The sequence below is a fragment of the Equus asinus genome, chromosome 4 (assembly GCF_041296235.1).
Source record: "Equus asinus isolate D_3611 breed Donkey chromosome 4, EquAss-T2T_v2, whole genome shotgun sequence".
NCBI classification, from domain to species: Eukaryota; Metazoa; Chordata; class Mammalia; order Perissodactyla; family Equidae; genus Equus; species Equus asinus.
Genome location: NC_091793.1, coordinates 41,095,995 through 41,122,900, shown reverse-complemented (window position 1 = coordinate 41,122,900; position 26,906 = coordinate 41,095,995). Strand labels below are relative to the sequence as shown.

Sequence of the window (26,906 nt, the reverse complement as noted above, 5' to 3'; positions counted from 1 at the left end):
ATTACATTTGGAAGGAGACCCAAGAAAGTGTTAACAGTGGTTACTTCTAGAGAGGACTGCGGGACTGGGGGTTAGGGATAAGTTCACTTTTCTCTGTAGCTTTACGAATTTTTAAAACACGCATGCTCAACCTTTAAAAAAGATTAGAGTCTAGGAGAATCCCTTCTCCCCATCCTCCAGGTGTTGCTTCCTACCTCCCAACACACTTCACAGTCAACACCTGTATTACTCCCAATCGACGCCCCCGAGGGAACAGGTCCCCACTCCCCATGATCGGGACCACCCGTCCACAACACGGACCCTGGAAAGGTGGTCAGGCGCTTAGAGTCAGCTGGAAGGAGGGAGGGGGCTCGAACGCTGCCCCGCAGGCCACCGTGACGCCAAAAATCTCTAGTTAGCGGCCTCAGGTGTGAGGCTGTCCAGCATCGGAGACACGGGAATCTTCCTATTATTATTATCGTAGTCCTCTTTCCTTAGCGCAGAAAGCATCCAAGGAAAGCAGGGTCGCCCCCGCAGGGCACTTTAGGACCTGCAACTTCTGCGACGCGGCAGCCTGCGCCCACATCCTCGGAACTGCGGCATCGAGGCCCGACTCGCATTCTTGGTTGGCGGATTCGCCACGTTTTGGTGTCAGAATTTAAAATGAAAATTCGAATTCCCCTGCTTCGGAAGCCCTTTCCGTCCAAGAAAACAGAAGCAGGAGAGATGCGAGGCCGTTGAATATTTTTTCTCTTCTGGCTTCCACAGTATCTACCCGCAGCGCGCCGGTGACCTGTGTCGAAAGCGACGACGCGGACGCTCAGGCCGCCGTTGCCGGCGCGCAGTCGCGGCAGCCCCTCGGTCCCGCCCCCGCCGGGAGTCCGACGTGGAAGTTGCTGGCGGACCAGGCTTCCAAGGTAACCGCCTCAGAGCTGGAGCCGCGGCGAGCTGAGGTGGCGGCGCCGAGACTCGAACAGGAGTCGCTCCCGAGGCCGGGGCCTGTCTTTGACGATCGACGAAGGCAGACAGGCGTTTCATCATGGGTGAGGGCTCTGAGAGGGGCGCCCGGGCGCGCGCGGGGGCTGCGGCCGAGGGCTGGGGTCGGGAGGGGTAGAGGGGCGCGCCTGGGGAGCCAGAGTGGCCAGCTTCTCAGGTGGCGGGTCGCTGAGGACTTCACTCACCTGGGCTCTTCACCTGTGGGGCGGACCCCGCCTCGAGCGTCCGCCCCCGCGCGTTTGCCCTTCATCCCGGCGGGGTCAAGGGGTCGGAGCGGCGGCCTGGGAGTCCTTTCCGCTGACCGTGAACTTTCCCCTCAGCCCCCCAGACGCAGCTCGACTGGTTGGATAGAGTTGGTCTTGCAAAGCCTGGCAAAGTGTCAGTCGCAGGTTCGCCGAGGTTTCTTGGGTGAAAAATAAGAGCTGACCCCATAATGGAAGCTTGATTCTTTCTCCCTGGTCGCTGGGACTGCGTCAGTTTCAAAAAAAAAAAAAAAATCCAAAGAGAGGTGCTGCTCATGGTGGTGTTTTATAGCCAACTTGGCATTTGTGTGCTTCTCTGTAGCTTTTCACGTAGGTAATAGAGTAAGATGGAGAAGGAAATGGGGAGACTATTACGGTCAGTGCATAAAATTTTAATCTCAGGTTTTGGTGTGCTAATTGAGGACTACCTTGTCATCACAAGCATCAGGTAAAGCCTCCCTCCCGACTGGAGCCCAAATGAAGGTGCAGATTCTTTCATCTGTTTACAACCCTCCAAATGAAGGTGCAGCGTCTTTAATCTGTTTACAGCCCTCCGAATGAAGGTGCAAATTCTTTGGCTTACTTAAATACTTCCACGGTTTTCTGGAGAGTTTACTTCCTGCTCTGGAACATCATGAGAGCTTTCCTGTCTTTTTTATAACCCCCTTCAGTTTTGTTGTTCCTCCTGTTTTCTACCTGTGAACGGTAGGCAGGCTGTCAAGTCAGCCTTTTCTAGTATACTTTTCCCGAGGTTCTCTAGCCCATGTTTGTTGTGTTCATTTATCCAGACTTGCCGCTCTTAATTAGGTCATTTCGTTGTCAGATAACCATGTATTGCGAGCGGCATCACTTCTGCTGTCAAATGCTTTGTACACTGTTAATGTAACTTTCTATTTTAATCTTTTCTAATGGCTTTTGGTGGGAAAGGGCGAAAATGCTTTTTTCCCCATAATTGTAAAAGATAAAACTTATTTTAAAAAAGCTGCTTTCTTCTGTTGTAAAAAGAATAATAAAGATTCTAAATTTCCACCTCTCTTACTCTTAGGAGTTATTTCACTTAAACACAATCCAAATGAATCAACACCTTAACCTGTTACCAGGAGGCTCTCCTGAGATACGGGATAATTTCTTAATTTTAACTTTAGTTTTTTTCCAGCTTTATTGAGATAATGTTTGACAGATAAAAATTGTATATATGTAAGGTGTGCCCTGTGATGTTTTGATATCTGTATACATTGTGAAATGATTACCACAATCAAGCTAATTAACACACCCATCCCCTCACAGTTATCTTTTTTGTGTGTACTGTGAGAACACTTCATGATCTCTCAGCAAATTTTGTATGTGCAATACATTATTATTAACTAAGTCACCATGCTGTTCTTTAGGTTTCCAGAATTAATTCCTTTTATAAGGAAGTTTCTACCCTTTAAGTAGCATCTTTCGCATTCCCCTCACTACCCCGGCATCTGGTAACCACCATTTTACCCTCTGTTTGCAAGTGCTTTTATATTACATAATACCTTGCATATTAGGAAGCTTTCTAGAAATATTTCATATGCTTTGAATGTAGCTTATTTTTTAAAGTGAGTTTTCTATCAAGAATAGTTTTTGTTATTTTTGGCTTCTGTGTCTCAATTCCTTAGGCTAGTTGTATTGCTTAATAGAGAAATCTCAGTGATTGAAGGTAGTTATGATGGTACTGCTGCTATAGAGTGATGATAACTGCTTTTCAGCAGCGAGGACCTCATGGTCTCACTGTCATTCTGATTCACCCTTTGGTTTTTAGGGGTGGTGAAGAGATGATGCTGAGGTATGCCTATGCTCTTAATTAGAAAGTGAGCTGCCTGAGGGCAGGGGTCATATTTCTCTTCTTCTTTAGTGTATCTTCTGTGCCTGCCTGACACAGTATCTAGGACATGGTAACAATCAGTAACTACTTGTTTGATGTTAAGTAATATATTTCATTGGGAGCAAAAATGTGCACCTATGAATCAAGGAAAATATTGTAATGTTATTTAATGTGATATAGTTTTCAAAGGGCAAGATTAAATGTTTTGTGGACCTAGTTCACAAAATGATTATTGAATACGTTTTTGCTTTTATTATTTTTTTAGGTGGCTTTTTCTCAAGTATTTTTTCCAGTCTGTTTGGAACCCGGGAAATGAGGATTTTAATTTTGGGATTAGATGGAGCAGGAAAAACTACAATTTTATACAGATTACAGGTTGGAGAAGTCGTTACTACTATTCCTAGTAAGTGTTGGTATGATAAACTGAGTACAGGAGCTTTCTGGTTTTTTCCATCTAACATAACTTTATTTCTGAATAAATCATTCATGAAGTAATTGATAAGGTTTTTAAACTTCTAGTATGAGCATAATATTAATACCACTTTTTTTCATAAGCTGACAGGCAGTTTGGTGTAATTTAAGGACCCCTGTACACAGCTGGTTTTTGCTGTTTAGAGTTGTTTTAAAAGTTGGCTTGAGTTAAGCCACTTAATCTCATTGAGAGCTAGTATCTTTTATTGATAAAATGAAGGTAATAAATACCACTGGCTTTGAGGGGAAAATAGAGGAAGTATATAAAATACTTTGTAAATCTCTGTAAAGAATTATGTAGATGTTAAGTAATATTACATGTGAAGTGTTTTTTCCCCTGTGTTTGCTACTGTTGTAATTGATTAGTTTCTCTTAAGTAATTCTGTTGATTACTTGTAAAGATCTGAGTTGAAGAGACTGAGGGTAGTTAGTTTTTACCTAAAAGTATCAAGAGAAGAGACACTTCGCCTTTAAACCAGTTGTTAATATCTTAGAGAAATAGTCTCGAACAGTCCTGTTTGACTGCGTAAGAATACTTTTCAGTTATGTCTACTTTTTTTCATTTGTTGACCTGAATTTACTAAGATCAGAATGCTATCTTTAAACTAAGTTTGAGTTCATAGAATTAAGAGTATTTGAATTATGCTTCTAAAGTTACTCTGTCACTCAAGGTATTTCTATGTTTAGTAGTATTTAAATTTCCAGATTAAAAAAAAGTCTAGCTTTTATGAAAGAACTTTTTAAACCCTATGGCATCTGTTATTTCTTTTTGCCACCTTCAATAAATTTCAGTTCCCTTGGTTTTTGCTTCTCAGAATCGCCTATCTCTGCTACAGTTAAGTCTTGGGGGCCCCTGCAGTGCACAGAGCCCAGTGGATTGCATTTCAGTGAATTCCACTTTACACCACACTCTTGTCCTTTGCATATAAACAATGTTCCTAATCGTGGTGAAGATGGTGATCACGCTCCTACCTAATATTCTAAGGGAGACATCATGAACTTGCTTTATAGTTTTTCACTCAGGTTTGTGATAGTATAGTTATGTTTTAGTTGTAATAGGCACGCTTAGCATATATTCATAAGCATCATTTACCAATATAAACAAGTCTATAACAAAAATTAATTGTCCAGTTTCAGCTATAAATCATATTTTACTTTGGTTTTTTTAAGCTTGTAAAATCTCAGTAATCTCTGCGTATATAACACCTAAGCTTTTTTTTTTTAGCATCCTCTTCACTCTCCCTTAGATTCCTTTCAATGCCTCAGCTGTGTGGTGCCAGAGCTCCACCCAAGAAGAATGGCAGGGAAAAGGGATGGGACACCTCGTCTTTGGCCGTCCAGCTGTGACCTTATTACAAATGAGCTCTAGAGGAAGTCTGCAGAGACACCATGAGATTGGCTAGAGAGAACCCAGGCTTAGAGAACCCAGCTTTCATAAAGCAGTATACAGCCATTGCTGTTTTCTGACCCACTGAAATTTGGAATCTAGGCTTTTTTGTTTTTATTCCATGTTTATTTCCTACCCACCAAAATTACATTGTTTTGTAATACATCTACAACTGTCCTTTCTAAATATAACTTTATGAACACTTTAGTATGCCAGTACTGTATTATGAGGGGAGTTTAACAGGATTTCCAGTGAGCTGAGAATTATATATTTGCAGAGATGATTGGGGATTCTTAGATAACCTGAAGAGGGTGCTGATCTTGCTAATTGATGTTTTTTGTGTGGTTGTGTATATAGCAGAGCATATTGTCCTAAATGGAGTAATTTCTCAACCAATAGTGTGATTCAACAATTACCATTAATTGCTTAAATTCGATTAGATTGGATACTTTGAAGGTAGAATGCATTAGTCTACATACACTACTGATTTGATTTCTCTTCCAGCCATTGGATTTAATGTTGAGACAGTGACATACAAGAACCTTAAATTCCAAGTCTGGGATTTAGGAGGACAGACAAGTATCAGGTATGGTACAGAGACCAGATTACTTTGTGGTATTTAACACTTGTTAGTTCTTTTAGGGATAACAGCAGTAAATCAAAATATATCTTCTTCTGTAATTTAAATGGGAGCCACCTAGTTTAAAATGAGGTAAAAACTGCCTATTCTCTCAAATGAATTAAAATCTCAGGAAGCCAGTTTTTCAGATCTCACTTAAATGAAAAATCTTTTCATGAAAATCTCAAGACCTAATTACTTTCAGTAGTTTTTAACTAAAAAGCGTCCTCCATTTAGTCTTGTCAGCCCCTTGCTTTGTGAGACAGACTCTTTTGGTTGCCATAAAACTACCTTTCAGGGACACTGTTTAGGGCTAATGTGAACATAGATGCCCTCTGGAACTCAGGTCTCCTGCCTGGCTTTCTGTGCTTGAATGGTACCTGTGAATGTTTGGTGACTGTCAGTGGTTGCTCAGGATGGTGTCATCTTAAAAGATTAGTAGTGCATTGCCCAAACATCTTGCCGCCTTTTAACACCTTTCTTGAACCACTTTTGAGTCTATTTCTTATTTTAGCCATTGCTACTTCTTGGTGGCTTCAGTGATCAATTTAATGCTTATTATATAAAATCATATTAAAAACTTTTTTAAGAACCCATTCCTCTTAAGGAGTTCCCAGTTAAAGATTTATAAGATGTAACAATCAGGTCTGTGTACAATTTTTTTCAGTATATTTGGTGATTTTATAGATTACAAATATATTCTCTCAGTCTAAAGTCAGAACTCATTCTGAAACTCCTTGGTCCTGTAATTTAATGTTTATCAACATTCTTTCCATCTCATCACATCTGAGGGATATATATATTCATCAGAAACAATGCATCATTATGGCGTTGATTGTAACATGAGTTGGGCTGGATTGGCATGTAAATCCACACTACCCCGCATCATTGCCAAATCCTAGCATATAAATTAACATATCACTTTCTTCTTTCAAATAATAACATGTTCTCCATTTCTGAATTTTTTTTTTAGGCCATACTGGAGATGTTATTATTCAAACACAGATGCAGTCATTTATGTCGTAGACAGTTGTGACCGAGACCGAATTGGCATTTCCAAATCAGAGTTAGTTGCCATGTTGGAGGTAAGAAAACTTTATTAAAATGTGAGGAGATCATTTACATTTGCTTGCTGTTTCCATTGTTTATCATCATGTGCAGGAATAATTAAAAGGAAAGTAGGGATTTCTTTTCCCCATGCCTTTAGGATGATTTTCTTTTATGTAAATTACTTCCTATTCCAGAAATACTGTTGGAGACCAAAAAAAGAAAAAAACAATCCAGACTTGTAACTTCCTTTAAACTAGATTCCTTGATTTCCAGGAAGTTCAGAGCTGAAGTCTTTCCAAACTGAAGTAACTTTTCTGTCACTTCTATGAAGTGATTTTTTTAAAAATGTCTTTATTTCTAGATGTATAAATTTGCTTGTGAAAGCAGATAAGGGTATAAATAAGAAGAAAGCATATTTGTTTGTTTTAGAAGCATTAATGTTCAGAGAAATGTATATTTTTGGGTCTTTGGCCTAATTCTGGCCCCTACTTCCTCTCCCTGCTTTTTCATCCTTTACACTTCCCTGTGTTTACAGTGCCTCAGCCACACTGACCTTTCTGTTCCTTGAACACACCAAGCATGCACACCTGACACCTGGCTTAGGGCGTTTGGCACTTGCTCTTCCTTCTGCTTGGAATGCTCTTCCCCACATCTTTGCAGGGCTCCCTTGACATCTTTCATCTCACATGTTTCTTTCCCAGAGAGGAGTCTCAGTTATTTCCTAACCCTTTTTCCTACTTTATTCTTTGTACCACTTATTGTTTCTTTCCATTATTTTAAAATATATTGGTTTACTTATGTCTCTTACCCTAGAATGTAAGTTCTTCAAGTTTACCCTAAAATCCCTGATGTGTGGAACAGTGTATAGCATTTAATTAAGAACTCAATATATTGTATTCGCTGAAGTTCGTAAGATTATATATTGGCTAACTGACTGAATTTAGAGGATGCATTAAATAATCAAAGTTTTTAAAATCTCCATTTGTTAAATAAGCTTTTCGAATGTATAAATGATTAATAATTAAATTGCCTTTCCTTGAGAAAATTAGATGAGTAAGTTTCCTTTTCCCACCAAAATATGATTCTGAATTATCCAATCATTGAATGTTTAAATAGAAGTTCTAGGCCACTAGATTACTTAGGTAGAGGCATTCTTAGAATACTTTGGACTTCTGATTTCTTGGGCTACTGACTACTTAATGGCTTCCAAGTTATAAATTGCAGACCTAATAGTTTTAAACTTTTGCTTAGTTTTTTTTTTTAAATTTTTTTGAGTTCATAATAGTTTACATCATTGTGAAATTTCAATTGTACATTATTTCTTGTCTGTCACCACATAGGTGCTCCCCTTCACCCCCTGTGCTTACCCCCCAACCCCCTTCCCCTGGTAACCACTGAACTATTTTCTTTGTCCATGTGTTTTTTTCACAACGTAGCATCATATTTATCATTAGAGTTTCTTAGACCAAAATCAAGTATGAGAAATTTCAAGGGACTGTTTAATTGTCAGAGGTGTAATAGATTTTTAAAATGAAAACTTTATTTAGATGTAATTTACATGGTCTAATAGATTTTTATCATATAAAGTACTGCATAAAAGAAATGGATTATTTTCAGTTTACAATTCTCGAGTTGTGCTGGATTGTTGTTAGGTTATTTGTGGTATTATGATTTGACTTGTATAATCTTCTGTAGAAAGAACTGATATTTCATTCTTTAGGAAGTGTTTTTTAATTGATTCAATAAATATTTATCATGTGATATAAAGTACAGGTAGGGTATGGGTAAGGACTATTATATTAAAACTTAGAGACACAAAATCAGTTTAAGTTTTATCATCTTTGTACATAAAAATAAATTCTAAATGGAGTAAAGAATTAAATGTAAAAAAAAGGAAATCAGTAACTATAAGAATATGTAAGTGAATATGTTTAAAATTTCTGGATAGGGAAGGTCTTTCTAAATCAGAGGATTGGAAGGAATTACAAAAGACAAGATAGATTTAATTATATTAATACAGACAAAAAAATTGCAAAAGCTCAGATGCCAAATAATACATATTAGGGTGAAACAGGGAACCAGGACACAGTTTTACAACCAGTAAAAACCAGGTCTTTACTGGTTGTAAAGACCTTTTGCACATCTGCAGAAAAATGAGCAAGAGGCATGAACTTAAAATTCTCAGGAGAAAAATATATTGCTAATAATATTTGGTATTTCCTAGTAACCTCATAATAAATAAGCATATAGTGAGATGCTATTTTGGAAGAATATATAATTTTCAATTCTGCCAAGGCTGCATTGAAGATGGGCACTGTCATACGCTGTTAGTGGGTTGAAATTGTTACAGTCTCTCTGGAAAGCAGTATATTGATATATGTAACAAGAGCCTGAAAAAAAGTTCACTTTGATTCCATTTTTAGAGAATTGTATTAAGGAAATAGAGATTCACGCAAAGATTCTGTATAATGACTCTGTCACTTGGGTGTCTCTAATAGTCAAGTGAAAAGAATCTATTAAGAGTCTAATACTGGAAAAGTTATATCCTTTATGGCACATGTATTCATAGTATAGAGTATATTTAACCTTTAATTAAAAAAAACTTTTTCGATGGTTTGGAGAAACAACTATGATTAATAGTTTATTTTTTAAAGCAGGGTATGGAACTGTATGTAAATGTGATCTTAAAGATATAAATGTATTTACTACATAAACTATAAGTATCTGAACTACAAAGCAGTAGAAAATATACCCAGAATGTTGACAGTGATCATGTTTGGGAGGTAGGATTGTAGTGAAGCTTCTTTATACTTCTCTGTAATTTCAAATAATTTATAATGAACATTATATAGTAATTAATTATACAATTAATTAATTAGGAAATATGCTTTTAAAATAATGTATTTTTTGGCTTTCTTCCTAAACTCAAGGGAACAAATTGATTAGAGGAAATTAAATATCTTCTACTTTATTTAGGAAGAAGAGCTGAGAAAAGCCATTTTAGTGGTATTTGCAAATAAGCAAGACATGGAACAGGCCATGACTCCTTCCGAGATGGCAAATTCACTTGGGTTACCTGCCTTGAAGGACCGAAAATGGCAAATATTCAAAACTTCAGCAACCAAAGGCACTGGTCTCGATGAGGCAATGGAGTGGTAAGTATCGTGTTTCCAGAAGCCATCTGTGCGTTTGTATGTGCATGCAACTGTTTACACACCTGTGTGATTTCCCTTTAGTTTTAAGGATGAAACTCAGGTTACTTTGCAGCTTATCATATTAAGATCCTCCAGCCTTTTCTCCCACTGGTCATCATGTGCATCTGCTTTTATTTCAACCACACCTACCCAGTTATAGATAGATATACCAGCTGTCTGACATTTTTCTAGCTTTTTCCCTGTCTCACCTCACCCTCCAATCCCATATTCTTCAGGACTTAGGTTAAGGCTCTCTTCTTCCCTGACATATCTCCATGCTTACTGCCTACCATACACACTTAGTCCTTGTCACAGAGTAGTGATATAGTACTTGTTACACTCTCTTATCATTGATTTGTGCATCTACTCATAGATTATCAGCTCCTTGAGGACTGAGACTAGTTTTCACCTCTGAATTATCCACATCTGGCCTGGCTGTGGTAGTAGCAGCCTGGAAAGTAGAGAGTTGGTCTTTTTTTCATTATTCATTTAAAGTATAGACAAAGTGAAAGCTAGAAGACCCTCATGGAAATTGAGTCCATAACCTTATTCTTATTCTTCTAATGTAACTGTCTTAGCTTGTGTCATTTAAAGTGCTTTGGAATCTACCTTCAGTATAAAATTGATATTATAAATGATCATGCTCTATACCTGAAAGGTTGAAATTAATTTTATGAAACTTAATTTTCTCTTCACAGGTTAGTTGAAACATTAAAGAGCAGACAGTAATTCAATCACTTCTCTGAAATGAAGACCACATCACATAGTCCTTTGGAAACAGTTAAGTGTGCTTCACACTACTAAATGTTAAAACTGTGTGATTATTGGCATATACTGAACTGACTGCAATGTTTGTAATAAATATAGAAAATAAGTATTTGGTTGGAAGGGTAACTCATCGTGATTGAACCAGCTGAATGTCCTGTGTAATGTAAAATATTCCTTCCTTGCTTTCTTGTGTTAAGGTACATATTCTCTTTGTATGGAATTCTTTTTCAAATATAGTCCTATTAAAGAATGTACTCTTATTGAGGAAAAAACCCTCCTATTTTTGAATTAGTGGTTGCACCTTGTTTGTATAAACATTAATAAATATCTTAACTCAGACTTTTCCCCCCTTAAATGAAAATAAAGTTTTTCCAAAGATTAGACTCAGTAGAGTTGGCTAGGACATAGTGTGGGTAATACAGTTTTCATTTGCTTAATGACCACTTTATTTAAGCTGTTTAGTTTAAAAGCTTTTGGTTATAGGCATGAAGTAGAAATAATTATTTTGGTGGTTAACTTCACTGACTTATCTGTAATTGTTATTTTACAGTACTTTATAGTTGTGAAAACAGTTTTATGTATATTGACCTAGTTGATTTATATAGGAACCCTGTGATGTAGGTAGGACAGGTTGTAATGTGTTCATTTTATGGATGTGGACCCAAGGTTCTGATAGGTTGGCTTGCCCAAGGTCACTTGCTAGTGAGGTAGGAACAGGGCTCACCTGCTAGTGAGGTGGGAACAGAGCTCAAAGTAAGACTTCAAGGTCAGAAGCTTGTCCCATCATAAGCTACACCATAAATACCTGAAAATGCCAACATTGGCAACACTGACAACCCAACTCCTTAAATAAAATTATGCTTAATCGAAGTAGACAGTATTCAAAATAATGTTTATAAATTTATTTGTCCATACTAGTAGAGGTAGTATAAACAATCCTACATGATCCTATTTGATGGAATTCACAATACATTGAAGAAAAAATTCACATTAAAGGAAATAAAAAAATCTATTTTAAGAAGCATTGAAAAAGATGTCTTTATTGTCTTTCATTCCTTTTTTATCTACCTGTAATTAGACATGTAAATTTGATTGTGAGAAGTCCAAATCTTACTGGTTCTACAGAGAGAAATTAAGCACTCTTGGTTTTAAAAATTAGGCCACTGCTAGGCTGTTAAAATCAATTATGTTCAAAGGAACTTTTCAAACTACCTAGTGCACCACAGGATGGGCTACAGTGTGAGAGAAGTAAATACAGTCCATAGTAATTACTAAAATTGGAGGGAATTTTTTCCATTTTTTAAGTTGGACAACCAGCATTTAAAAACTTAGATGCTGGTAAAGAAAGCTTAATACCATTGTGCCCCTCAGGTCTCAGGAACACTAGTGTTCACTTCCTGTCCCCACCACTATCCTTCCAGATGTTGGCCTCTGGCCTTTCTCTCATACTTTTGGTCATCCTCTCAGCTCAAGTGAATGTGGCTTTCTCTTTGCACCTCTGGGAATTTTACTCTTCTTACTCATGCCCCAGCACCCATTCCTAATTTGGTCTCTGTGTCAAGTGGCTAAGTACCCCCAGCAATTCAGGAACACTGCGTGCGAAGTATGGGGAAGTGAGGTCCTGGAGGGTAGATGATGCCTGGCGTGTAGCTCTTGCCATCTTGAATATTGAAGGCACATGAAGCTGTAGCAAACGTCAGCACTTGGATTATCCTCATGCCTCTGGCTTATAAAGAATAGGATGGGATAAATTGAGCACACACTTATTTTAATATGGTGTAAATCATAAGGTCCTTGTCTAGCAGGAAACAACTGTACAGGTATGTTACAGGAGTTTGAATGTTGATATTTGTAAAAATCTACTGAATATTGTTTTATGAGAAGCCTGAAAATGGGAAAAGCACCAAACTTGAAATCAGAACACGAGTTCCAGGCACAAATGGCCACTCCTTCAGTTTTTTTTCTATAACAAGAGACTTGGACAAATAGTATCAAAGGTTTCTTTTTAGGTCTAACACTTCTGTTTTATCTGGTTGGTAGTTGTGATGTGTCATGTGGTCACAGTGGAAAAAATAAGAAATAGAGTGGTAGAATTCTGTTATCACAATACCTGAGATGCACTTTAAATTGTGGAAATGTAAGCTCCTTGAGGGCAGGGACCAGTTTATTTACTGTTAGTATCTCTTGCATCTAGTGTGGTGCACCTGGCACTTAGTAGGCACTCAATAAATATTTACTGATTAAAACAAAGCTGTGTTCAATATCCCTGAGATATTTTTACTATCTGATATTTGCCTTAGTATTAACTTTCTCTCTCTCTCTTTTTTAAAGATTTTATTTTTCCTTTTTTTCCCCAAGACCCCGGGTACATAGTTGTGTACTTTTAGTTGTGAGTCCTTCTAGTTGTGGCATGTGGGACGCCACCTCAGCATGGCCTGATGTCCGTGCCCAGGATTCAAACTGACAAAACCCTGGGACGCCGAAGCAGAGTGCGTGAACTTAACCACTCAGCCACAGGGCTGGCCCCGTAACTTTTGTTTTTTGATCTTTAAAATTTTTATTAAAGCAATACATGTACTTTAAATCACTTAGAATTAAAATAGGCCTTCTAAGATGCCCCAAGTTTATTCTTTTGGTACATTACAAACCCCCTGGAAGTGTGAGAACTCCTGTTTGAGACATAAACTACATCAAAACACAGATGCTGAAGTTTGTGAATGTTTGAACATTTGATTCCTATGCCGTTCTCCTTTTTTAAAAGCATCATAGTTATTCTTGGCTTGTTATCTTCCATATAAATTTTAGAATCAGCCTGTTAGGATAATGTGAACAGCTCTTTTGGGATTTTGCTTAGATACACATTTAACCAATGGCCCAACCTGGGAAGACTCTTACCCTATCCATGAACATAGTTATGTTTCTCCATTTGTGCAGATCTTTCTTAATGCATTTTGATAAAGTTTCATAATTCCATAAAAGTATTGCAAATCATGTGTTCCTAACTTCTTCTACATTGTCTTGCTATTTTAAAGTGTACCTTTTTTTAAAAAAAATTACATTTTAAACTCTTTATCACTAATGTCACATGCTTTTAAGACAGTGAAGATACAGTAATATTATGAAATGTTTTAATTCAAAAAATATGAGCATGATTATATTAAACTGTATAATATACAATCTATGCCAAAGTTTAATAATAAAATCTGCTGTGATTTCAGACTAGCAGAGACACTGGGAAGTTCACGCTTTGTAAGCTGAGATACTGAATGAACACAGGGAGCACTTTACTCCACCATTGCTAAATCTTTCAGGCTGTGGCTCTTTTGTCTCTTGGCCTTATAGCCAGGACGCAGGAACTCTATCTTTCTCTTCTTTGCTTCACTTTTATTTTTGTGTTTCTTCAGCTTTTTCTTGGCAGCAATATCAGGATTAGTTACAAACTTGAAAAAAGAACAGAAATTTAAAGTAAATGTTAAACCAATAGAAATCAATTGCAGAAATGGACCGTTTTGTTCACATTTAAACATCATGAATGCAACACATGCCCATTAAAGAAAGTCTGGAGCCCCAGCTATAAAGTTCCTCTCAAACACAGCCAGTTCCTCTTTCCTCCCTGGGTAAGTGCGACACACACAGGTACACACCCCTGGGTAAGAAGAGTTATTAAGCCTAATGAACACGCCATATTGTCAAACAGCAAGCTTACCTCCAAAGCCTTTCTCTTTTTCCGGAGTGCCCTTTTCTCATTAGCCTGTTTCTGTACAGTGGCAAAGGCCAGTGAGAAGCTTTCAAGCCCAACCAGTTTTTTGAGTAATTCTATGATTTCCTGGGACAGATTCTTCAGCAAAGGATCTAATCACATACAGAGTGTAACAATCAGAGACAGTCACATAGGGAAAGGACACGTTTGAACATCTACCATATCAACAACATGCAAAATTTAAACTTCTACAGCATTATCACTTTTATTACTTCAACATTAAACACTGATCTAAAACTAGCCTCTGCATTTCTGAGATGGGAGAACAAGCAGAAAGAAGTGTTGGACACAGCACTCCCAGCCACCACCTTATCCAGGATGCAATAAGAGATCAGAGACCAGGAAGCCCACTTTCCAGGGGAATCCTGGCTCAGGAGACATTAATTTGAGAACCTGATGGAAACGTTCTGGGCTAGCTTTATTAACCTGCTTAGCTCTCTGCAGATGGGGGAAAGGTAAGTGTGTTTCTCTGGGCCCTCTCTAATTCATGGGTCACAGAGAATCACTTTTGGCCATAACCTTTCTTTTTTTTGGGGGGGGGAGGGTTAGGGTTAGACTCACACTCCCTTGAGAAGCTAAAGAAAAGCTATGCTCTCCCACCATTCCCTGCCTTCTCTCTCCGAAATGCAAATAACCCACAGATTTTTGCAGTCACTTTCAGGAGAGCTCAGGACACCTCCTCTAGATTGCAAGCTTCTTGAAGATAGGGACTAGGCCCTTTCTCCTGTTGAACCCTCAGTGCCTGGCAAATATTGTGTTCAATAAATGCTGGCTGAGGAGAACCAAAGCAGACCCGACCTTCCCCATTGCTTTTCCTCTCTAAGAACAAGGAAACTCTCTCAAGGTTGCAGGACTACCGTAGCTCCTGCTTTCACATTGACTTCATTAGTTTTATTTTAGAACTCTTAACATCCACTTTACCTCCTCTCTTCCCAACCCCCAATTCTCTTTTCCTATTAAAAGAGACAATTTAGGATCAGTGAGGGAAATGTACCTAAAAAGAAAAAAGAATGTACCAGGCAAGAAAAATTTAAATTTAAAACAATTTCATATAAAATAATACATACACTCTTACCTTATAATTCTTGAGAATGTAATGACATTTTATTGTTCATTATTGTTCATAACACTATAAGGTTTAGAACCACCCCAAATTATAGTTTTCTTTGAATATTTAATCTACGCTTGGGAGTAAAACATCTTTTAGGAGAGAAACATTCACTCTTAAGAGAAAGCATATAGAAGAAGGCAATCAAATATAACACAAATATGCCTTCTTGCTTGCTATTAATTGCCTTGATGCCTAGTAAATTTTCTTCCTTAAACTCTGTCAGGGAGGGAGGACAGAAAGGAAGAAGGAAGCTTCAGAAGAGAAGTGAGAAGTCCTAATGTGCAAGTATTCAGAAGAATTACCTTGGTCCGAATAGGTGCTGTTCAGTTCTCGGAACAAAGGAGCTATGATTACTGAGAGATATGGCTTCACCTTGTCTTTTCCAAGATCCATTGCTACAGCTCCAAGAAACTTAAAGATGCACGTTCTCTGAAAGTACAGATCATTTTTCATTTGAAGTGTTTTCTCTTACATTTGCGGTCATACATAGTTAATCTAGAAAACAAGGTCTACTGTGGGGCAGGTATTGCTGCAGTTTTGGGTTTAAAAGTTCCTAGGAACTTAGGAGGATCACTAATACCACTAAAATACTTTTAAAAAAAATGACTACTTTCAGTCATTCTGCACATTTGTCACACCTTTAAGAGGTTTCTAGGTGAATAGGCAGCTTCCAGTTTTGCGATCCGGGACAACTTCTGGATCAACCACAGCAGCGTGGCTGGCTTGCTGTTCTCTTCCTTTGCCTCTTCATTCTCTTCTCGGTCAGATTCTGCCTTCTCATGTGCGTGGGCCTGGTGTCCGACTTCCTCTCTGGCCACACCATCTCCTAAGGCTTCTTGTTCTTCCATGTCCTCTTTTATCTCACCTTGCTTATCCTCAGAATCAGGTTCCAGTAAATATAAGACTTTGGCTACGAATAACAAATTCTTAACAACCTTAAAAAAAAAATGGGAAAGGGGCGGAATTGGACTTTGATTTTGAAATAAATATGGCTTAATAAAGCAGAAGCTAAAATAGGTATTCTACAATTAGAAAATAAAAACAAGTGGGTATTGCACTATTAAATTTATTGCTCCAATTTTTGATAACTCTTCAGTTTTTCCTTATCGTGTGTCCAAACCCATTTCCATGTAACTTTCATTCATTTGGCCTAGTTCTACCCTTTAAGGCCACACAGCATAAACGATTTTATTCTGGGCCATCCATTTACATGTTTAAGAGAGCTTTCATCCTCCCTCATTAAATTCCTTCACAGACATAACTGTTTCCATCTTTGAGCACTTACTTTATATATGGCATTCTAATTCAACTTTAAAATACCCTCAGGTACTATTATCAGAAGAGAAAACCAAGGCTCAGAGTCACTAAATGACTCTCTCAAAACTAAATGACTCTCTCAAAGACAAAGTGAGTGGTCAGCCAGGAATCAAAGGTCTTTAGAATTCCAGCCCAAGTTCTTAAACCCTGAGCTCCTCCCTCCTCAAATCCCATCTGATTCAGTTAAATAGCCCAGGGACCAATTTTAGTCTTACAATAATGGATGCATTTATTGGGTCCCTAACTCTGACATCCACGAAACCTCTGATGTAGGTATTTCACACCCATTACATGAAGGAGAAAACCAAGTCGGTTTTGAGTTCTTTCACCATCCTGGCTGCTCTGCTAGAGGTGCTGTGTGCCAAAAGTTCCCCCAGATGTAGTACTCAGAACCCCAGACACTGACCAAGGCTGGCCTGGCCATCAGCAGTTCATGCCAAGATTATAATTTCCTCCTCCTGGAAGCTTGGCCTCCATGAAGACAGTCCCAGTTTTGGAGGCCTTTTTCCCCTGTGGCAGCCACTTCACATTGTTAACGCACCCTAAGATTACAGTGAACTCAATTCCATAATTTCTTTCATTCTGGGTCAGTACTAGTAAATCTCTTCCTCCCTGACCCAAGTTTGGTCTGTCAAGCCTCTATTTAAAATCATATTTGTGTGAGACTGCAGCCACTGTTTACCCTGGCAGGATTTCTTTGGCCTCTCTTTGCTATCCATTGAATAGCTATCCATTCCTTCCCCGACCCTGCCATATAATGAAGCATGTTATATATTCATTTAAAAAAGTGATGCAGGTATTAGTATTCATGGCATGCCACTTGAGATCACTCTTCGGATGTAGCATTCACCTAGTTTCTAGTGCCCCATCACTCGATCTCCATCACTTCATCTTGTCCATAATGACAAGAGTTGTGGTCAAGTGCCTTGCTCATATCCAGACACCACATCTGTGTCACCTCATCATCTACCAGCCCTACTGCTCTATCAAAAGAGGGAAAAATAAAAGGGAGCAGTAGACCAACTATGCAGAAGTAATTTACATTTACTGCACGTTTATAAATGCTTCTCCATATTTACATTTTACTTATAGTTACATTTTTATAATCTGAAAATATATAAAATTTCTTAGTGATTTATCTGCCTTCTGTTAAGGACAGACAATTCTCGGACCACTGTAGCATGAACATTATTACTTTCTCTTCAACTTCCAGGGATAAACGAAGGAAATTCAGTACTACAGATTAATATAAGAACAATCATAATCAATCAGTCAGTGCCCTTCAAAGCTTCAGTCACAATGTGGAGTAGATGTTAAAACTGAACATGAAAAGATGAATAGCCAGCCTCCTGCTGCATCATCTTTACCAGGAATTTTAAATGGAGCCAAGAGTAATCCCAGCATGGACCCAAGAGTTGATTAGATATATGTCTATAACTGAACATGTATTTGAGTGTATATTTCATTTAATTCCCCAAACATTAAAATAGGAAAACAAACAAAAAATACAAATACCAAAGGTGAACCTGTTTCTAGACTGTTGGTAGAATAACTCCCTTGTGTTAAACTGGGAGGATTACAATACTTACCTGCTCTCCTAGAGACTGATCCAAGAATTTGGAATGCAACTGATGGCAAGAGGCTAGGGAGATACTTTTCATCTGTGAAAAGAAAATGGACATTGGCAGACACAATGCCGGATATTTCTAACTGTTTTTAACAATTCCAAATAACCATGCTAATACACCTCAGGGACTAGACTTTGCTCTGAATGATCACTTGTATAGTCTGGAGAGGGAAGGTTCATGACCACAAACTGTAATTGCTCCCTTCTACCTGCCCCAAGCACTTCAGCCCAAAGACCTGGGATACTTCTAAGCTCTGGGCAGACAGAGATAATAATCCCTTAGGTTATTAGTAGAGAACTTTGCAACATCTCAGTATATTTTTTTCTTTTTTTCCCTTCCATCCTCCACTCATTCAATATTTATGAAGTTCTCACTACATGCCAGCTGTTGTTCTGGGTCCTAGGAAATCAGAGATGGATATAACATGGTCCCTGCCAAACATTATCATGAATGTGATAACATTTAGTCATCAACAAGGTTATGAAGGAGGCAGGACAGACTGAATTAATCTTATTTTAAAAAAAATAAATCTTATTTTCCAATGTTGATAGGGAACTTAAACATATAATGGAAGATGAACATCTTGAATAAGCAAAAGTCTGACTAGACTGATGGTCTAAAAATTATCTGAAAAACCTTGGCCTTGATGGTGACCCTTCTCTGGTTCCTGACACTCCTGTGGATTCACATGTGCAATAAGTTGTCGGCTAGAAGGGCTTCTCCTAAGGGCCATCCCCAAGACAGTTACACGAACATCTCACAAAGATCACGAGGGAAGGAAAAAGTTTAAGAGAAACCTTACCTTTTGCTCAAGGTTACTTGTTAGGAACCTGACTGCTACAGGTTCTGAGAGTTTCTTTTTAGTCTTTCTGGCATTCCATTTTCTAATAAGTTCCTCTGGTTGGCAAGAGGCAAAGAGCAATCCAAATATTTGGGCTGCAGTGAGCCACACCCAGTTGTGCGGATGTCTCAGGTGAGAGTGCACGTGACCTAAGGGAACCAAAATGCATTCTCAGATGTCTCACAGCTTTTCTGACTCTTTGGTGGTAAACATGACTAATTTAGGCATTTACTGAGTATCTATTATGTGCCTGGATTTGGGAACCAAAGATGAACAAAATAGTCTTTCAAGAAGCTTTTAAGGAACTAGGGAGGAGTGAGGTGGTGAGACACTGGAAACAACTAGAAAACCACCTCCTAACATAGTAAATGACAGACGTAGGAGTAAGCCTCAAACCAGACCTGTTCCATAAGAATTAGTTTCAAATTCAAGGGAGATCAGGTGGCAATAACAATTTCTAAATTAAGTAATGTAAGTTTATATATAGGTACATGTTTACTTCTACTAACTATTGAAATTGGGGGCTCCAAGTACCTGACTGGAATTCATTTATTGAGGATTTCTAAATGTGCCAGGCACAGGGCTAACTGTGTTCCATACATTATCTTATTTAGACCTCACAACAGTTTTGTGAGATTAGAATTCTCATTTCCATTTTACAGATGAGGAAACAGATGTTCCAGAGGGGCTAAGTGAGACGCCAGGTTGTAACAGGCAGAACCAGGCCTGGGCCCCAGCTTGATCTGGCCCCAAAGCTCACTTGTATGCTACATGGCCACTCTCCATAAACCACACTTGGAAAGTACAGTGGAAAAGCCTGGTGGGTGCTGGGGAACAGGATTAAAATTCTAGATGAACTGTGTCATATCTGAGTTTTAGTCTCTGCTCTTCTATTTCATGAACATGGTTTTACTTCTGTTCTATATGAACCTTTGTAATAAGCTGGCCACGTCTCAGTGGAGCCATACCAGAGTAGGCCAAATAGCAATGTAGTAATTATATTATTTTTCATATGATCACCAGTTTTCTTAAAACAGGTGGGTACTCGAGGCATTTATTCTAATGTTTGTTTTCTACTGACTAATCAAAATTGAATGTTAAATTAAAAATTCTAGGATTTTATCCTTTATTTAAAGAGTAATATACAATAACTTAAATGTCCCATGGAAGTGAAATGGTTTAGTAAATTATGGCACATTTGCATGATGAACTATTTATAGCTATTTAAAAGAATATCTACTGTGTTACAGTATAGTAATATGCTCATTTAGGTACAAACAAGATATAAAAGTTTATATGGAATTATGCAACTTCTCTAAAAAAACCTATGGCTATTTCACAAAAAGAAAGACTGGATGGAAAAATATACCAAATTATCATCAAGCAGCAAGGAGGACTTTGGGAAGATTTTTTCCTTTCTTTTACTCCCCCATAATTAATATTCTTTCTTTTATAAATGAAATTTATGAAGTCATAAATATATATTATTTTTCTCAGACAGAAAAAGTTTCACTGTAATCAATTTGAAAGGGCCTTTTAAATCTTTTTCTCCTAGACTTTTTTCCTGACCTTATATACTTTCTAAAGTATTCATATTCTAATTTCCCAAATGTGTTTTTAGTAATTCTATCACAACTAATGTTTATTTTTAGATTTAAATAAAAAGGAAATACTTACTCCAGATTTTACTCAGAGTCTCAGAGGGCTTGGTAAACTGAACAATATTACATTCCTTGATGAGTTTACTTATCAGTGTAAGAAAACTAAACAAAAGGCGATCTGCAGCTTTTTCTTCAGTCTCTTCCATGATCTAAAAACCAGATGGATGGAATTCAATGAGGACAACATGAAATTTCAGAGTATTTTAAGGACATTTTTACTCTAGCATGTAAATCTACACCAGGGTTTCTCACCTCAACACTACTGACATTTTGGGTTAGATAATTCTTGCTATGGGGGCTACCTTGTGCACTACAGGATGATTAGGAGCAGCCCTGGCCTCTGCTCACTAGATGCCAGTAGCGCCCCCACATCTTCCAGCTGTGACAACCAAAAAACGTCTCCAGATGTTGCTAGGTGTCCCCTGGTGGGGGTGGGAATTGCCCTACTTAAGAACCTTTGAAGTTCATACATTATAGAAGATCATTTACTTTAACACCATTTTGAAAAGATCCAATTGCACAGAATTCTTGCTTTCACTAATAAAAAACCATTTTTTTAAACATGAATAATATGTAATGTATTACCTATATCCCAAGTAAAATTACAAAAATTAGCAAAAGTTTTACTCTCTAGCAAATAACTTACATCTTTAAAGTTTTCAGGATCAATTTCCTTTTCAATCACAGGAAGAACAGTTCCAAGTCTTCTCTCAAAAGTGACTCCTTCACTTTCCACAAACAAGCCACAGATCAGGGCAGCTAGTTGTCTATTTAAGCTCTACCAAAATAAACCACCACAAGACAATGTCAACACAACTTGGGACGCTCTTTCCAAAATTGTAAAATGAAGGTGGGCATGACTCTGTTCTCAATATTTCTTTACAATGCCAGCAACCAACAGAATGTGGATCTTTGGTGGCTAACAAGAAAAACACAGAGAAATCTTCATACCCAAGAATAACATGTAAAACAGAAAGTGGCACTCATCGTCTTCTACTGAATACTTTAATACATTTTTTTTCCCATTTTAAATTAAAAAAAAAAAAAGAATGGAAACAAGTTTCATACAGCACCCCGTGCCCCCAATTCTGACTTTAATACCTGAAGCCAGTACTAAGATATGACATGTGTTGTTTATGATCCACAAAAATGGGCCACTCATGATGGTGGGAGAACTGGCAAGTGGATGCAATCATTGACAAAAATTACATTCCATTAACTGAATAAGCAAAACTGGAAACAAAGGTATTCGTCAATGGGGACTGGTTAAGAAAATTACAATGCATTCATGTAGTGGAGTAATTGGCTGACATTAATCATGTTGTGGGAATACAGGTGATTTTCATGTTACTCTCCATAACTTATTATATTTCCTGAAATTTCCCTATAAGAATATATTATTAACATAATCAAATAAAAATAATAAAACTATTTGAGAAAAATTAATTCACCAATGTAGCATATGTAATCTTATTTAAAGTCTGAACACCAAAAGGTAAGACTTTTCACTGAAATATGACAAAAAGCAACCCTAACCTTTTTTGCTCCAAACCAGGTGGTCACGAGATCAAAGAGCCAATCTTTTTTCTCAAGGTTGATTTTACTGAGTAAGGATTTGATTGTTACAGACGCCATCTTTTTACACATGGCAGAGTCATCATTCACCATCATTAGACAAAGAGGAATAAAGAACATCCCGCAGTTCTCATGGAGCAGTCCCTAAAAGAAAACAGGCATTTATGAGCACACTCGGACTGGAATTCTCAGATGCTCTAACCAGGAGGACTGTGGTCTCCCAGGGCTCAAGGGAAGCACAGCCAACAGTGTGTCTTTGTGACTCTCAGTACCTGAGGGAATGTGTCAAAGAGATAGGCGATCATCTCCAAGGTGGACTCTCTCCCAGTCTCATGTTCATAACTAGGGCAAGAACATCAGATGGACTTGTTAGTATCTTTTAAGTTTACCAATAAATATTTTTAAAAATTTAAAATATTGTATCAAGGTGTCTGTTAGTCTATTTCTTAAAAAGCGGAAAAAACTCCATTTTTCCAATTTTAATGCCTGTATATATCCATCATGCTACTGTGTAGTTTTAAATGTAATTTTCTTAGATTTTTACCATTCTCTTAAGTGGACTCTAATGACAATTAATGGTCAGACTGAATTGAAAAGCAACTTACAGAACTGCCATATGAAGCCACACACAATGATAATCAGGTCAATGATCCAGATGATAACCTCAGAGAATGTGCCATTATGTTTAGGCTTTGTCATTTTCAAGACAGCTACCACATTAAAAGGAGAGAAGAAACTACCCCTCTGCCCCTGCGTAATTTATGACTTAAACTTACTTCAGTTGAGCGAGCATAAATTCCAAGTTTGGTCTCAATTTTTCGCCCAGGGGATAGTCAAGAATATATTTCAGAAAAACCTAGGAACAAAAGTTACACAGATGATTTTTTGGATCCTGTCTCTCCAGGATTCCTGTTTCCTAAACTGCTTTCTGGGACACACTGGTAGGTTACAAAGACCTTCCAGAAGGGTGATCAGTCATGCAAAGTCTGCCTCCTGAGTCAACAACTGTAGCCCTTCCTTCCTGCTTCCACTTCACTTACCCAGGTTCCGCACTAGGCGCCTAAGAGTCAAGTCCTGGCATGCTTGTTTAGGGCGACAAATCTCAACTCACATGGAGGAAGCTCCCTCCTTGCTAGTGGGGTGATGGACTGAGTATGGACTGTGGTTCAACCCCATATTTCCCCTTGAATAAGAATAATAGTGGCGATAATATTAATACTGATAATAACTATTACCTTTACTAAATACTTTCCGTGTGTCATGCACTGTGTTAAGTGTTTCTTGGTTAATACTCATTGCTCCCTTAGGAAGTAGGTGATATTACCCCACTTTACAGATGGATAGAATGAAGTTGGCACAGAGACGTAAGTGACTTGCTCAGGTGACGATGCCAGAATTCCACGTCTAGTCTATCTGCATCCAAAGGCCCTGCTTTCAAACGACTATACCATTCAGCCTCCTTTATTAATGAACTGTGAGAACCAAGCGACATCATTAAACTTTCTAAGGCCTGTTTTTTTCCCTTGGCCATAAAATGGGAGTGCTGTTTCTTCTGAAGGGTAGTTACAAACAGAAGTCAGGTACGAAAGTACTGGGCCTCTGGCTAGTGCTCAGTTACTAGCAGCTGGCCCTCCTTTATAACAGTAGTCGGGGAAACTTTTTCTAAAGACATGCTTCCTCGCTTTCCACCCTGGCCTCTTCCTCCTTCCTCCCCGAGTTCATGTTTCCAGTTCAGACCCTTCTGCCTCCTGGGTGTTGATATGTGCTCATATGATCAGGGATGGACAAATGAATAAATACAAATCTGCTCATGTCATTCCCCTGCCTCATGATTTCAACAGCTTTTTGCTCTTCTTAGAACAAAGCCCTAAATCTTTAACAAGACCACAAGGCCTGACCTGGCTCCCTTCCCCCGCTCACTCACCTTCATTTAGCTCCTCCAACAAGCTAAGCTCTCACCCACCTCAAGGCTTACCTTCTTCAGGCACTGGCTGTTCCCTTCACCTGGAACGCAAAGCCTTATTCTCCCTTCACATTTTGGCTAACATGCCAATCTTCAGGAAGGACTTCCCTGACTCTCACACTAGGGTGGCCTGCCACCTGACCATGTGCTCTATCATATGCCCTTCCATATTTCATCCAATTCATAGAAGCAGTTTTTCACATTTAACATATCTGAAATTGGGATGTGTCTTGTAATTGATGGCATCTTACCCTTGCATCAAGAAATTTTTTTCTTTCTATGAGGTATACAAATAATGGTGTGTCTTACAAGTGATGAAATATGACAGCACTTTTTCCCTCCTGGCACTTAGGACGTCTGTAATTAAGTAACCATTTGTGGAATTTTTGCTTTGTGCCTGTCTCCTGCAGGATAGGGACTATAAAAATTTTATTGCCTGCTCCTCCAGCAGCACCTGTTAGACACTGATATGCACAGGTAGTCGATGACTGGACAACGGGATGGAAACTTTTGCTGCAGGCCGTCATGCTGGAGAAGGAAAAGGTACTTCTTCATACATCTGAAATATGCCACAGGTGCTGGGCTACACTCAAAATGCTCCTTGTTAACTGAAAAATACCCTTAAAACAAAGCAGAGACTCTTCTCACATTTGATGTGTCAATGGATTCCTGAGTCTCAGAATAAAGCAAGAATATGACAGAAAGGTGTCTTCAGAATTCAGTCTGTGCTGACATATCGTTCTATCTTAAAACCAAACAGAGAAGGCAGGGCCCTACCCTTGCAACGAGAGGAAGCTCCCTCTACAAACCTGTCTGCACTGGACTCTGACTGGTTCGCTTTGCGCAGAAATTGCCAACTTGGATACTTTCCTCATGACATCATCAATTTCTGGAACCAATAACTTCCTTGATAAAATGGCCTAAAACACAAAAGGAAAAGACAGACTCATTTCATGTTTTACTGCAGATGGGTGTAAGCTGACCTGACGTTAAAGCAGTCACAGGCAGTTTTCAAACATAATTAAAGTATCTCCAAAAGAAAAAGGACACACTTTAAAATGTTGAAATGTCAATTTTATGTTATGTATATTTTATCACAATTAAAAAAAGGAAAAAACAATGTCCAATATGATAAATACAAGAAGAGGACTTGTATTTGTACAGAATTCCCTGGAAGTGTTAATATAGAGCTCACATTCAAACTTTTTAATAAGTAGATATTAGCTTATAATTAATCCACCAAAATCACCATAATCTTTATACAGCACTTAATTTTGGACGTCTACAACTAGTCAAAACTCTATGTTCCAGGTTATTTTAACTATCTGACATGCGGCTCATAAACTGCACAATCCGACCTGCTGGTGACACCATACCTTCAGAAGACCAAATGCGGTGGCTTGTCTTGAAGTATCATAAATGTCCTCCTCAGCATATGCTAGGAGAACTTGAAGCTGCTTTTCAGTTATCTGGTAAGACTTCACTTTCTTCACGAGTATGGTCACACACTGCAAGTTACAACAGCAAGGTTAATAGCCAGGACGTCCCACAAACCAGGATCTAGTGAAATAACAGACTTAATGTCACATCAGTAGTTTTGCACACAGGATACCAGCCCTCTGACCTCAGCAAATTAATCTGGAAAAATTTCTGACCAAGACCACAAAAGACAAGGGGCAAAACTAACTTTGATGTTAACGCTGGTCGTGGCCTTTTCTAAGAGCAAGTGAAAACGCCTCACCTTGAAACAATTTACTACCAGGTGAAAGTTCTGGCCCCTGGCAGCCCCGAGTTTTGCATAGTCCTTCAGCAAAAGGAAAAGGTGTTTTGTCAGCTGTTCCGCTTTTGTGTCTATGGAAGGGAGAGGGAACCTCAAGACCCAGATCAGGCACTGTAAAGCACTCGTGATCACCTGAAAAGCAAAAACAAAAGCAATCAACTTACCAAGTGACCAAACCCAATCACCCAGCACCTGAGGCTGTGTAGACTCTCTAAGCAATCGAGTTGAAGGAATGAAAGGCTCTACCAGCCCACTCTGGAAGAACTGTGCCAAAGGCTAAGAAGATGAGGAAGTTTCCCACTCCCCATTGTAGAAGAACCTACTGCTTCTCCAAGGCAAGTAAGACTAGATCACAAGCAAATAAGAAAAGGTGCTGACTTACTGTATTCCCAACCTACAAGGGTAAATGATCAGACGGGTTGGCCAATTTTAGCAATTTGTTATTTTAGGGGAGGAATACCTCATAAACGACTTTTCTATTTTCTAGAATGGTACTTCGATTTAATCCATTCTTACTAAGCTTGTATTATGTATACAAGGCATTCTACTGAGTATTAGAAATATAAAGATAAGAAGGATGCCATCCCTCATTTAAGGAGCAGATAGCTCAGAAATTAAGCATGAGAACAATGAACTATAATTTAATATATTTAAATGCTGTGCAAAAGGTATGAAAAAAGTGTGTTGAGACCAAGTGATTACACAGGGATCC

General features: G+C 38.4%; 2 protein-coding genes across 4 annotated transcripts in view; one reads left to right on the top strand and one right to left on the bottom strand.

The window, feature by feature from the left end:
- Positions 1-758: 758 nt before the first annotated feature.
- Positions 759-12,808, top strand: ARL1 (ARF like GTPase 1). 2 transcript variants are annotated; one of them, XM_014835014.3, is made up of 6 exons: positions 759-1,022; positions 3,335-3,472; positions 5,432-5,513; positions 6,520-6,631; positions 9,573-9,751; positions 10,489-12,808. In XM_014835014.3, the coding sequence occupies exons 1-6, from the start codon at positions 1,019-1,021 to the stop codon at positions 10,517-10,519; spliced, it is 546 nt and encodes a 181-aa protein (XP_014690500.1). In that variant the 5' UTR covers positions 759-1,018; the 3' UTR covers positions 10,520-12,808. The 2 variants fall into 2 exon arrangements, with proteins under 2 accessions (XP_014690500.1, XP_014690501.1); XM_014835015.3 differs by lacking the exon at positions 3,335-3,472 and having other exon boundaries at positions 794-1,022.
- Positions 12,809-13,672: 864 nt separating this feature from the next.
- Positions 13,673-26,906, bottom strand: part of UTP20 (UTP20 small subunit processome component) — a 92,031-nt gene continuing 78,797 nt past the window's right edge. For both annotated transcript variants that reach the window (XM_070507142.1, XM_014835013.3), the window contains exons 49-62: positions 26,156-26,326; positions 25,791-25,922; positions 25,224-25,334; positions 23,228-23,307; positions 22,724-22,793; positions 22,413-22,595; positions 21,523-21,654; positions 20,893-21,025; positions 19,177-19,364; positions 18,336-18,407; positions 16,068-16,364; positions 15,732-15,858; positions 14,265-14,410; positions 13,673-13,998 (exon numbers count right to left, since the gene is read on the bottom strand). In XM_070507142.1, coding sequence (XP_070363243.1) covers positions 13,843-13,998; positions 14,265-14,410; positions 15,732-15,858; positions 16,068-16,364; positions 18,336-18,407; positions 19,177-19,364; positions 20,893-21,025; positions 21,523-21,654; positions 22,413-22,595; positions 22,724-22,793; positions 23,228-23,307; positions 25,224-25,334; positions 25,791-25,922; positions 26,156-26,326 — 1,998 coding nt within the window. In that variant the 3' untranslated portion in view covers positions 13,673-13,842. The remainder of the gene's footprint in view (positions 13,999-14,264; positions 14,411-15,731; positions 15,859-16,067; positions 16,365-18,335; positions 18,408-19,176; positions 19,365-20,892; positions 21,026-21,522; positions 21,655-22,412; positions 22,596-22,723; positions 22,794-23,227; positions 23,308-25,223; positions 25,335-25,790; positions 25,923-26,155; positions 26,327-26,906) is intronic.